The 14554-nt window shown below is 39.7% G+C and overlaps 1 protein-coding gene across 1 annotated transcript in view; it reads left to right on the top strand.

The window, feature by feature from the left end:
• Window positions 1-738: 738 nt before the first annotated feature.
• Window positions 739-14554, top strand: part of kif5ab (kinesin family member 5A, b) — a 118447-nt gene continuing 104631 nt past the window's right edge. Inside the window, exon 1 of the mRNA XM_084737190.1 lies at window positions 739-1224. Within this exon, the coding sequence (XP_084593316.1) occupies window positions 1096-1224 (129 nt within the window). The 5' untranslated portion in view covers window positions 739-1095. The remainder of the gene's footprint in view (window positions 1225-14554) is intronic.

Genomic DNA, 14554 nt, shown 5'->3' with positions numbered 1-14554 from the left:
TCCACGTGAGGGTTGTGTAATGTATTCTGTGAGAAGCTGTCTAAAGTCTGAAAAAATTTAATGTGATAGAAATCTTGGTCATGAACTGGGGTTGTGGATATATACTAGCAAGTGAGGGTCTAATGAAAAGTACACTTGAATGGCATTTTGGGAAGTATAGTATCCGACCCACTGGGATCAATTAAGTTAGGATATCTTAGCAACTCCTGTCATTCTGTCTCCTAATTTGTCTCTCTGAAGTCCTCCAACTTGATGAAAGTACAGTGCTACACCACTGGAGTAAGCCTACCCCTTTAAATCTCAGGGCAAATATTATGGAGGGTTCCCACATGACTACCCAGTTTATCATGCAAAACACCATTGCCATGACGACCAGTTTGGTGCAGACCTGGAAAAAAACAGATGCTCCACTCAAAAACTACTGGCCACAGAACAGTTCTCACCAGATGCATGCCACACCTTCAGTTTTTTCTTTTTTTTGCAAAAAAAGTGAAAGTGAACAAAAAGAACTTTTCTGCGGAGGCCTGCGTAGTTGTGGTTTTGGGAATAAGAAGCAGAGTTGGAGCTCCTCTTCCTCCATGCTCCTCGGTCCCTGAGCTCAGTGGTGCTGATGAGAGAGGATGTGAGTCGCTACTCTTCCTCCACGCCCCGCCCCCAGTGAGACACAGAGAGAGCAGGCTGACAGTGATGCAAGGCATGCTTCTGACTGAGCAGCCTGCAGCCCATACAGACACTACCGACCGGACCAGTTTGGAATATACTCCTCATTTACAAGTCTCCATCTGCTCTCCACCGCTCAAGTTTGCTTTGAGGACATTTGAAACAAGAAAAACCCTCAAACTGCTCCTTTTCCCTTTTTGTTTTACATTTCTTTCATGAATTTGGCTGTAGTCTCTCCCAAAAACTCGTAGTTGCCCATTCTTCCAAATGCTTCGCCTGCCAGTCTCGCTCTGCATGTGGGTATAGTAGCCAGTCCGCGTCCAGGGAAAGGTTGCACAAGGAATTTCATTTTAATTCTTCATTTATTTTTTTTAGATAAAGAAAACCCCTCTTTATCTTTTTGGGAAGCGCGTCCACTGTAATTTATTTTCCACAATGGCTGATGCAAACGCGGAATGCAATATCAAGGTGTTGTGTCGATTTCGTCCACTGAACAAGTCCGAAATTATCCGCGGAGATAAGTTCATCCCTATATTTCAGGGAGAGGACACTGTCATCTTCGGGGTAAGTTATATCTATCCCTCCCTTCCCCTGTTTTTTGTCACCTTTCCATGCAGTCGATGGACGCTAGGGGTTACACTTTTCATCACACACACATCAAATACTGACCAGTCAGACAAGGCTGGAGGCTTAAAGGCTTCTGACAGGGATCAAACTAAGTATAGCCTCCATCAATACTCTCATCAGCATGTTGCATTATTGCATTATTCAGGTGTGTGTTGATGCCCTTAAAGAGCAACAAGCCTGAATCCTGATATCTGGCTAGATCAATCTCATGAATGCTTTTCGTGGCATTTTTTTTAGATGCTTTGCCAAAAATAATTGCTTTCTTTTCTCTCCTCTTTTTGAAATCCGATATCAGTGAACTCCACGGTCCTGAGCTTGTGATAAAAAAAAAAAAGAACTTGGATCTCGACCCCACCTTTATGATCCCACACTGTGCCTCATTATATCCTTCCTCTGTGGTATCGATCTGCTTGATTTGGTGTGTTTTACGCCTCAGGAAATTATGCAGGATTGACTGATATCTGGTGATGTATCCTGTAGTCAGCCTTTACTGTAATGCAGTTGAATTATCAGGTGTCATAATTATGCTCTGTGGGATGTTTCTGTCCAGCGGATAGCTTTTAGGGCTGCAACTAACAATCACTTTCATAACTGATTAATCTATCAGTCATTTTCTGGATTAATTAATTATTTGCTTGATCCAAAAAATGTCAGGAAATCATCATCACTGTTTCCCAAAGCCTAAGGTGACATCCTCTTATTTTTCTGGCCACAAGCCAAGGATATTCAGTTTACTGTCATAGAAGACTAAAGAAATATGAAAATATTCACATTTTAGAAGCAGAAACCAGAGAATTTGGACATTTCATCCCATAAAATGACAACAATATTCAGTTTACTGTCACAGATTACTTCAGAGGCAGAAATCAGACAATTTGGACATTTTGTCTCTGAGCCTTTATAAGTAATGCACAGCTGAATTATCAGCTGTTGGAAAATCTACTAAGAGTCATATTGGTGCTCTTTCTGTCCAGTGGATAGACTTTAGGGCTGCAATTAACAATTATTGTATGGATCAATATATGTTAATCATATTCTTAATTGATCGATTAGTGTTTGGTCCATAAAATGCCGGAAAGTAGTGATCATTGTTTCCTACAGCCCAAGATGATGTCCTCATATGTCTTGTTTTGTCCAGAACACAAAAATATACAGTTTAATGTCATAAGTGACCAAAGAATCCGGAAAATATTCCTTTTTTGGAAGTGGAAGTTTGGACATTTTGTGACTCAGAATAATATATAAATTTTATGAATACCATTATGAATTATCAATTAGTTGGCGGTTAAATCAATAGTTGACAAATAATCATATTAATAGACTGATGCAGCTCTAATACATTTTGGCTTCGTTTCAGTGCAACAAACTAAATATCAGCTGGTGATTCACTGTTGGAGCAGCAATGAATGAAAATGAACTGAACTGTAAAATGTTTATCAATCTGAGGCTTCAGGTCAACAGAGGAAGATTAGAGTGCTCTAAATGCAAATGTTCTCGTTGTTGCAATGTAAAGCACATCTGGGCCAAGGCTAACACACACACACACACACACACACACACACACACACACACACACACACACAAATGTATAAACACATATACAAGCATGCATACAGAAATGTGCACGTATGCAAGTGCTGAAACAGGCACATACTGTACAGTATACTGTATATATCGGCATGCATTTCACACCTATAACACAGCTCTCGCTCTGCACCTGAATACACACACACACACACACACACACACACACGCACACAGAGGGAGAGACAGAGAGAGAGATCCACACCCATTTGGCCTGAGGGTTGACTTCCAGTGATGATGAAGACAGCAGAAAATCCCTATCGGCTTACTCTGTTATCACACACACACAAACGCAAAGACATATTAAAATGCAACACAGCTTTGTTGGGGTAGATATCCCTGCGAGACTGACTCGTATATCCAGGTTGTATCAGCAGGATGTCTTCCTCAAGCAGATTGAATGCTCATTATCACATTATTTTGATGCTATTTGGAGAATGGCAGGTTGGCATCTCTGCGGTTTGAAATCATTCATTCCTGCGTCACTCTTGGCAACATTTAAATGAATTCTGGGTGGGTTTGTTTGAAGGCAGCAGAATATTTCATTCAGATGTTCATTCTTGTATATCATGGTGTTATCTTAAACAACTGTATCTGTGTAGGCCTATTAAATTTGACAGACTATCTTAGATCACTGTTAAGTGATTTATTTGATGTCAGTGCTTCTGTTCCATTCAGACTGTATAATCTGGGCTGTACCAACAAAACATTAACTTAATCTTAGTTCTAATCAGAGTTTAACAAAAGTAGATTTAAATGCAAAATACACAATATTTTCCTAAAACACACAATGCATAGACTCATGTGAACATACTTTCGGCTGCTCTGTATTCCTTAACAATACATTTCATTGCATGCTAAGCAAGCAAGCTAGTAAAAAAAGCTAGCTATTAGCTGGTCAAAAAGTTAACAAAATGTTACATTGTTTGCTAGCTGGAGCAGCTGTGGCTCAGGTGGGAGAGTGGGTCGTCTGCAGATCGCATGGTTGGGTCTTCCTAGCCATACATCAACCAAAAGTGTTTTTGGGCTAGACACTGTACCCTACATTGTTCCATTCACAAGTCAGTGCATTCCCAAATTGCTGGTCCCAAGCCCAGATAAATGTGGAGGGTTGCATCAGGGAGGGCCTCTGTTGTAAGCAAAAGCCTATACCAAATTATATATGCAGATCCAAGTGGGGCCAAGTCTGTCACTGAGCAGATGATCTGCTTTAGTCACCCCTAACCTAAGACTAGGACAATGACATTGTTTGTTAGCTAGCTATAAACTTAAATAAATGTCATATTATTTGCTAGTTAGGTTAGCTAGCTTAGTCAGCCTACTCGTGATGATGTGGCAGAGAAGCTCTAATTTCTTCTCCTTTGAAAAAACCTTGTTGGCAGAATGAAGAACTGGAGTGGAACAAAGAAGAGACATCATAAACCTCTGAGCTGAAGTCATGCCCCTCCCAGTGTGCCCCATGGGACCTTGCTCAGGAAGAAAATATGATCTATAGTCTATGGCGAGATACAGATATTTTTTTTTATTCTGTTTGAACTGTGCCATGAATTACACTTATGATGTTTGTCAATTTAAAGTATAATTTTACAAGTTAAGAAAGTCGCAATTTGTGGTAGGTTTGTCATAATTTAGTTTGTCATAGTTTAGCTTTAGAGGGAGACGGTCATGACGTCATTTACGTGACTTCTGAGTGTGAAGTGTGAATTACTTTTCTTGACAGTCTGACACCTAAAACGTTTGATGGCAAATGGCGATTTTCTTGACATGTAAAATTATGTTCTAAATTGGCAAACACCATATGTGCGATTTGAAGCATTCTGACAGGATCAAAAATAATTTGTCCTTTGCCATCGTCTACCGTTCACATTTTTTCCAAAGTTCGGTCCCATGGTGGTCTGCTGAAAAGGATGTGACTTTGCCTCTGTATTGCGTTGAGTGTCTCCCTTAACTTTCTTAGAGGAACTTAATTATTTTGCTCAATCCATCTCAAAAATGCAACCAGGAATTTAAAGTTTTGGTGCAACAGAGCTGAATTTAATCTAGGTTTAGATTGTAAACTAAACCAAGGTAAAAAGAGCGCTTTACATTTAATCTTTCTTAATTTCGAGCTTAAAAGTTTGGTGCAACATAATTTAAAGTTGAACCATGAGTTAATCGGGTTCAAAAATAAATCCTTGGCGCTGTAACCCAGACGTGTGTGTCAGACAGTGGGGATGCATACTTCAAATTAATCTGCAGATGATGACAGCTGTGCAGAAATGAAATAGAATCATGTTATCTAATTAAGCTAGCTGTGATCTGTCACTATGAAGAGACAACATACACACTGAAATGCTGTTGTTACCTGCCTTTACTCCTGTATGGCAGCAGGAGCCTTCGAAACTGATCCTGTCTGGAAACAGAAGCAGTTCTCTACTTATATTTCCAGTCGTTTCATGTAGTAACTGCCCCTTCCTTCTGTTCAGATGACTATAATCACAATAGCATGTGCGCAGTTTTCATCTTTGTGGATGTAATTACATCAGAAGTGTATAGGATGGGAGGGTTTTCAGGTGCAGATATATTCAGAGGGTGTATTTTCCATCTGTAGCATTTTTCTTGTACCATAGCTCTGGAATATTTTGCAGAGGAAGTTATACTAAAAAAAAAAGAAAAAGTCTCCTGAGATTTTAAATGCTGCGGCCGTCAGATTGGATCAGGATTTAAAATATCAGGCCGGCAGGCAAGCAGACATGCTGCAGGGACCCTGTAGCGACAAGTAAGCGCTCACATTCTGACGGTTGATAAAGACAATTCGTATCTGGGCAGCACTGATGGGCCCACATTTGTCTGCTCCTTCCAGAACTTGTTAGCTGACAGAGGCAATGATTTGAGTTGTTGAGTGATGGTTCGGCTGCACCTGGGTGGCAGACAGGAGGAGACTTGGAGAGATTAAAGATCAGGAAAGATGGCGTGTTGGTGTGCCCTGATGAAGGAACATCTCCTGGGTCTCAAAACACTGGGAACGAGTGACGTCTGACAGGTAAAATCTGGAGTGGTTTCATAACAGTGAAGCAGTCAAAAAGACTCCTGACTGCAACTAACAATTATTTTCATGATGAATTAATCTGCTGTGTATTTTCACAGTTAATTGATTGTTTAGAGCAGTGGTTCTCAACCTGTTTTTGGACTGGTGCCCCCTTGTCCATTATCCAGGTCCCTTACCACCACCTATTAAATAAAATGGCTCACTGTTTATTCTGAATATTAATGTTGATTTTTATTGTTTGATAATATTAAAAACATGCCATTGACACAACAGTCCATGTCCATGTGATTGACAGAGAGCCTTTTTAATGTTGCAAAAGGGTCTATTTGAACCACAAATTCTGATTTTTCATTAACTAACCCGTGTAGTTTTCCTGCCTAAACCTAACCACATATTTATCTTGCCTAAACCTACCCCAAGTACTTTTTGTGTGTAAACCTAACCAAACTGTGAATGAAAACTGAAAATAATATGTCAACTGAGTCTCAGAAAAGTGACATTTAGCTTCACATGGGACACAAAGACCAGTCTCCTGAGTAAAAGTCCTGTTTTTGATCCATTAATTTACCACAGTCATCCTTGCTAAACTTCTCCAGAGTGCCAGTCTGCACTCACACTCAAATCCAGTTAGAATCCAGTAATAGTAGCCAATCACAGCACAGTAGGGCTGACTATGGCAGAACAGTCCTGAGAATAAAAATAATGCCAGCATGTCTGTCAAAAGTTTTCTAACATCAGACTCTATAAGATAGTTATATCAGACGAAGCAGGGCTGTAGCAGCAGAAGCTGAGTGTGTAAACTGGATTAAGGATGCATTTCATAGCTTGTGAAATGAACTTTTCATTTTTAAGAGAAATATTGTAATGCTTTTTCTTTCATAAGTTCCATAATGTTGCTTAAAAGCAGCAATTAATGATACCTGCTGCTACAAGATTGATAGACAGTATTATCACCTCATAACGACATGGAGCAACATAAGCAATACCCAGATAGTCCAATATTTTTTGGCCTCCACCAACTCCTGAGGGAAATATCTGGCTCTTTAGCTGCTAAATGCTCCACTGTGTTTACCAGCAACCTTTGTCTGTCTGCTGTCTGATGCTCCGCAGCCTACAGTGAGTTCATGAGAGCCTTTTTCAGCTGCGCTCTGCAGCAGGAATCAAGGTTTATGAGAGCAGTGAGACTGAATTAAAACAGTAGGGGTGCAAGAAAATACTGATACACTTGAATATCGGATATTATGTTTTTTGTTACTGTATCATAGCTCGTGACACTGATACATGCAAAGATTTGTATCAGTGGTTCATTTTGTGTTGTGTTTAATCTGTCTGCTAGATATCAGTGTTATGTATCTTTACTGTTCTGATGGCATAAAAAATGTAACTTTTTAACTCAGAATGAGAGATTTTAGAAATTAATCAATAACTGATTAATTGTCTTTATGAATTTACAATACGTTTAATACATACAATTTAATGGCAGCAACATGCTGAATGTGTACATGTCACTCACCTAAAATGCATGTTTTATACTTCCATATCGCTTATATAACAACACTTTAACTAACGTTGACCTAATTTTCATGTTGCGCCACAGACTGTCAGCTTGAGTTTACTCAAATGTAGTAGTTAGAGGTGAGATGTCACTGTCAGATGGTTTATCAAAGGTGTAAGCAAAGCAACACAGAACATAAAATAAGCACAGCAAGAACATCAGATAGGTCAAACCACCATGTTTAACTATGTATCTTTACACATTACAGTTACAGCTAAAAAAGTCAACAGGAATAATCCATTTCTTTTTATTATCTCTGCAATTCAAATTAATTGCCAGTTGTCTACCCGCAAGTGTCTGTGAGCATGATGTCACAGTGATTCGGTCTATACAGTCATTTGATCCATCACTAATGCAAAATTGCAAAATTATGATGTTAGATTAGACTCTATTTTCCAAGAGGGAGATTTGTTTTCATAGAAACACACAGATATAACATACCAAACACAGAAACATACAGACAATAGAATCACCATAAATACATCCATACATCCTAACACACTACATGTCAGCGCAGCAGTTTATTTAGTGCTATGATGGCAGAAAAGACAAAACTCTTAGTAAAGTGAGTTCTTTTCTATTTTAAAGCCCTGTATCAGCATTATGGTGAAATGATGATTGAGGGGGTGAACAGTGTCATTTGAAATTATGAGTTCTAGGTGTGTGGTGGCTCTGTCATCATGTCTCAGAGTTTGGGTGTGGGAAGAACAAGTTTGGATGTGGGGAGACTTTAGAGGCAGTATGTGTGATGATTATTGCAGCTTTAAACTTAAGTTGATTACACAGGCACAAACCTAAACACTACGAGGTGTTCATCAAGACCACTATGATATATTAGAAATGGACAACTCCCCAAAAGCGAAGCCAAAACATCTCGATCGCCCCCTGGTGGCTGGCTGCAGTATAGGTCATAAAAATGGTTTCCATTACTTTAGATAGATAGTAGATTGTATAAAAATAGGGTTTCACATCATGATTGACAGCTGCCTTCTGTATGAGTATTTTACAATGGGAGGAAGTGGAGCTGCACTGTCCATTTACAGTCAAAGGTTTAGACCAGTGGTTTTCAAACTTTTTCTCCCCAAGGCTCACCAAAGAGCAAGCCAAAATCTCAAGGCATACCTGTATTCATGTCCAGTGAAAATAGCCCCTAACACCAACCTAACCAAAGGAGGCAACAAGTAAGAGCCAGTCAGAGGCAGAGTTCCCAGAGCACAGGTGGGAATGAGAGCGGGGATATGTCACACTAAAAAATTCCACAGTTTGGCAGCTGGGGTTCTTTAGAAAGAAGGTTTTTAAAGGATTTATTTAGGATGGCATTGACAATTCACTATATAGGCACATTTTGATAGATGGAAATCCTCCCACCCCCCATCCATGATAACATTCAGAGGATATACAACTTACTTTTTTAAAAAGTAATAATAAGGCTAATAATAAATAAGGGGTCTAAAACAACACACTCTGTTATCTTGGGCACTAGCATGCATAGAATCACTCACAAAGGGAAAGCAAACTTTGTAAACTGAAAATGTATTCATAATGTTTTTGTATGGTTGTATATTGCAATAATAATGTATTGTTGTCACAAAATCCCAAGCCACACCAGTATACCTCGGCACACCGTTTGGAAACCGCTGGTCTAGACATAGATGTCCACTTACTGACCTGGAGTTGTATTTTCACCTTGAGCACTTGGGACTTGACTAGAACTTCAGGTTAGTTGACTTCACTGCCATAAGAGAAAATGTCCTGTGCTGTATCCACTTGACATCAGTGAGTCAGTGCCATCGGTGCCATTTCTCTGAAGTGTGGAGGAGCAGTGCAACAGTAGTGCAACAATCATATTATACCCAGCAGCAGTACAAACAAAGTAGCACTGAACAGAGTCATACATTTGGCCATGAAATGTCACATCATGAAAAATTGTGTGTGCATGTAGAACAGGTGAAGCTTTTTGCTGCACATCCCTGACATAGACAGTCAGGTTTCTTATCAGTTTATTGAATCACTTTAAGTTATTGCAGCACAATTTTTCCCTTGAGTAATTTTGATGACAATAGCAATATATCACATCCTACATTATTATTAGTTTGCGTCTAATGTCTTTTTTCATCTCACATGCATGGCCACCTGTGGAGCTCCGCAGGGCTGAATGGCTGTGTGACAGTAATAACCATACTCCGTCTGTACTGCCCTCAAGGCACGGCCTTTGTGTTTGCTCCACAGTGGAGTGACACAGCTGTCTCTAGTATTTCACTGTCTGGAATAATGCGCCGTCACAGGGGCCAGATTGTCCATCCTAATCTTCTGGCAGGCAGAAAAGACTGCCATGATGAATCACGCTTTGGATTCACTTCTATGAATAAATAAACGATCATGGCTGCCTCAGAGGCAGCAAGATATGGAATTTTTTCTTTCGTGCTTGCGGGTGATGACATATAGATATCACATGCCAGCGCCATACGAGCTGTTCACAGACTAGGCTTATTAAAAATGCATTGTATGCATATATGCATCATATCAGTGGCAGGATATGATGATATGAGTTAGGAGGAGTCTGTAAGAACTGTGTCAGACCTGTGCTGTTCTCTCCATAATTGTTTGATGTCTTATCTCTTTAAGCTGCAAGAGGTTTAAAAGCCTCACTAGTACTGAAAAGGATAACCAGCATCTCTTTCATCCCCTTTGTCCAAAATGAAATAATTTTATGGTTCATTTCACTGTTGTTGTTGCAAACTCTTTGCCTATTTTTAGCTGCACGCTCGGGCTGAGTTTAACTTAAGGGGGTTATGGTCCAATGACATAACATGTTAGCACACATTATTAGGTCCCTCTCCTTTTCTCACAATTTTCAGCAAGCAAAACAAATAGCTTAAAATCTCCACAGTGGGTTTGACTCTGCAGTGTCTCTTCAACAGCGTCTCTGAAACTGTGATGAGACATTACTTTCCGAGATTAAAGGTACAGTTTTAATGAGCCTGCATCACAGAGCAAGACCAGACTGATTTAATGTTGGACCCAAAATACAAAAACAACAAGAAAAGTCTCCTATTCGTGTTTGTTACGCAAACTGTCAGCCATCATCCTGTCAGACTCATCCTCTGGGTGTGAGCATGTGTCTGTCCGTGTGTGTACATGTGAGTGTCTTCGTACTTGAGATTATTTTTTTGTCTTGAGACTGCTTTTTGAAGGTCTTGTCTCATTTGTACTTCTTAGGTCTTGTTTTGGTCTCAGACAAAGAAGACTCGTGCATTTTATTGTGAGACTGGTCAAGACCACAACTGCAAGTAAAAAAATAAACAAAACTATGTATAAACTAACTAAACTAACTCTTATGACCCAGCAGTGTGTGATGGTGTCTGTATTTGCAGAGACGCTGCCCCCTGCTTATATTTCCTGATTTTTCCCTCTTTTTTTTTGCTGTGTTTGGGACATTTCACCAACCCAAAACTTTTTTATTTGACGTCCTGATGCGTTTACAAACAGCTCGGACAAATGATACCGACTCTACCTTTAAAGATTTATACATATATATAAAATATGTCATGTATGAAATAATAATAATTGATTTCTGCTGTGACAACTTTGATATATTATCACCTCATAAAGACATGGAGCAACATAACCAATAGTCTAAGAGTCCAATATTTATTGGTCTAGACAAACTCCTGGGGGAAAATATCTGGGTCTTCAGCTGTTAAATGCTCCACTGTGTTCACCAGCAACCTTCGTCTGTCTGCTGTTCAGTGAGTTTGAGAGCCTTTTTCGGCTGCCCTCTGCAGCTGTAATCAGGGCTGATGAGAGAAGTAAGACTGAATTAACACAGCAGGGTTTTAAGACCACAGTCAGGGTGCTGCTCTTGAGCATGTTGCCCCCCTCAAAAGCCTCTTTTGCACTTAATGGGATGGGACCTTAATTAGTTTCATTAGTAACACCTGTGTTTACCCTGCTATTTCATATCAACATGGCTGCTGTGAAATATTGGCTGTGCATTGTCTGATTTACCTGATAACATCATTACTGTAATGGGATGTAAAATTAGCGATGGCTCCAAACCACTTTTTCATGTCTGTTACTGGTTCACATATAACAACTTTGAGCATTTGCTGATACTAATATCAATGTCTTTTTCCCCTCTCTTTAACACCTAAGTTGTTAATAATACATTTGTATGGATGCACTTTGCGTAACCAAGTCCATCAGTCCATCAGTCATCATCACCCAGCCAGCTTTGGAAAAGCATTTACATGATAGTTTAGGTCTGATCCAGAGATTTTGTCCATTATTGGACCAATACGCATACTGAGTATCAGATCAGTAGATGCATGTAAAATTTCCTGCTTCAAATGGAGCCAATAACTTAATTAATTTGTAATTTGATTTTTTTTTTGTTACTGTTAATGGTCATCACAACAAGAGAAGAACCTGTTGCGATTTTAACAAAAATAAATTCTGCAATGCAGCGCTTACAGCTGGGGCCGCATAAAACTGTTATCAGCTCTTAGAGAGGAAGCATAAAGAAAGGAAAGCTAAATGTAGGCCCAGTGTTGTGAGCAAATCTATCCAGCTATGTTATTTTTTTGCTTGTGACAAACAATGATGAGACAAATTCAGATGCATCTGTGCATGTCTTATGAGAGCCACAAGATAAAAATGGGGTTTCGTTTGTAATATATGACTTTACTACCATTTACTAGTTGTTTCAAATCTGCCAGTGACTATTTGGTAAGAAAATACAACATTTGCACAATTTAATGTGGCCTTCCCAAATTTAGATACAGACACAGATAATTTCAATGGTTGAAAGGATTCAGATTAGGGCTGCACAGTATGGAAAAAACGTCACATTGCTATTAACTTGACTGACATTTCCGTATGTGCTACAATTAGTGGGAATAGTCATTTTTGCATCACAATTTCCATTTTCACACGCACAAAAAAAATAATAAAATCATGATAATGTGACATTTGTTGGGGTCTGTAACAACCATTTATGTTTTCTTTCATCTGGAGAACAAGTTTTTCAGGCTGCATCTCTGCAGCACTACAGCACTACAGCACACTGCAGTTCATTATAATGCTGTTTTGTCACACATTTTGTCTTTATCAAATAATTGCAGAGTCATGCAATTTGGCTATTGAGCTTGGCCATATTGCAGTTTCAATAATACTGTGATCAATTGTGCTGCACAAATACAGATACAGATAATATTATGTCAATGCACCTCACTCAGGATGAGAAGGCTACAGACAGCGCTTGGTCTTGAGTCAGTCTCGATACACTCTGGCCATGGCCATAACTTGGTCTCAGGTTAGGTGGTCTTGACTAACTAACACTATGCTGATCGTTTTTTTTTTAAAAAACCCATTAAGTATATCAAGTCCCTGAGCTCCACACTGACCTCTTGCCATATGGAGCCATTTGATTTTTTGTGGTTTTTGCTGGCAATGATAGATAGTGAGGAGGTGAACTTAATCATGATGAAATGGGCGCCTCTCCCACGTTCAATTGAAATGTGCACATTAAAGAACTATTGATTCTCTATTTTCTGCACACCATTTATAATTCCATGGATTACCTTTCCCTGGTTGCTGTTCCATTGTGTGCTTACAAGTCTACTATAGAAACAGGGGTGTTGAGGGCTGCTGTATTCACAGCTGCTAACACACACCTTGTTTACATCTTTAGGAAGAATAGAGGATTAGAACAATCTTGTCAAAGGGTTCACAGAGTATATTCTGCACTAAAGCTCACAGTTTTCATCTGAGCTTTGCTCTTTCCTCAAGAAGGCACTTATTTTCTCCTGGAAGCTTTTTCTGGGATTTATGAAAATGAATTAGGATCATATGGCGTGCTACTGTTGCAGAAAATAGGCATGTAATGTTGTTAAAAATTAACCAATTATTCATCAGCGGCCGCTTTCTAGGTTTCTGATGGAGCTGCGGCTCTTTTCCTGTCGTGCTCGCCTGAGAGCTGATTGTCTTTCCTTCCCCCGTTCCCTTTCTTGATTAGGCGCTGAGGAAGAAAATAGGAGGGGAAAACAGCTGCTGCTGAAACAAACTGTTGACAGTGCATGTCGGGCGCAGCGTAAAGTCATCTACCTGCCCTGTACCTCTTTGTTATTTATAGTTTCACTGGAGCCGTTTCTACTGGCAGATATTTCTTTGTGATGGTTTAACTGTCTGCAAACCAAACAAAATCAGATATGGAGGTCCAAAGGCGTCCCCTCATCCTTGCGCTGGTGCAAGCTTTAGTGCTCTAATTCTATCACTGCAGTGCACATACCCTATCCAATTAGGCAGCGTAATGGGATTGCTACGAAGGGTCAAGATCTGGACTCATTTCTCCCGTTGGACACCAAACCATAAGAGCAGCTACCACTTGGGATCAGACTTCATCCTCTCCCCTCCCCTTTCTGTCTTCATGTCTCCCTCCTCTTCAATACACCCTTTTACTGTATTTTCCTCTGTCTCGCTGTATTTCATGGTGTAATGATCCTGCTGCTCATTTCCCCATGACTCAGCAGCAGTTTTGGGAAGATGTGAGAGAATAAGCGCCGCTCAGTCTGTCGTCTCATTAAGTTAGGTGGAGGCTGCTGGCAGGTTTTAACGGTGTCAAGGGTGAAACTCCCGTCAATCAGGGGTCTGAATATTACGGGATCAAGCGACTTTGGTGAGGATTACTTCACAGCAGTCAGCCTAGAGAGATGCGAGGATCTACATAATGAAAAACTGAGATTAATTTAGCTGTATTTCAAGAGTAAAATCAATATTTTAATCAAGACTACTTATGGACTTCAAGGCTGAGTTTATAACATTGGAAAAATCTGCAAGAGTAAGCTAAATTTGGAAGGTTTCAAACCATAAAAATTTCACCTTACCTTCAAGCCTCCTCCCAAAGCCCTTCCCTGAAAACATGAATGCGCACTGCCTGATTACTTCTGCAGGGCTAAATATTTATAGGACAAGGCCTCTTTGGCCTTTGATAAATATAACTGTATTGCGGCATCAAGGCAAAAATGTCAGGCACCAAGGCCAAAACCAATGGTGGAATAACAAGTGATAATTATATTGTATGAAGACCGCATTTATCAAAC

The sequence above is a fragment of the Lutjanus erythropterus genome, chromosome 2 (assembly GCF_056507025.1).
Source record: "Lutjanus erythropterus isolate fLutEry1 chromosome 2, fLutEry1.hap2, whole genome shotgun sequence".
Lineage (NCBI taxonomy): Eukaryota > Metazoa > Chordata > Actinopteri > Lutjaniformes > Lutjanidae > Lutjanus > Lutjanus erythropterus.
Note: the sequence above shows the minus strand (reverse complement) of the source record. Positions and strands in the feature narration are given on the sequence as shown.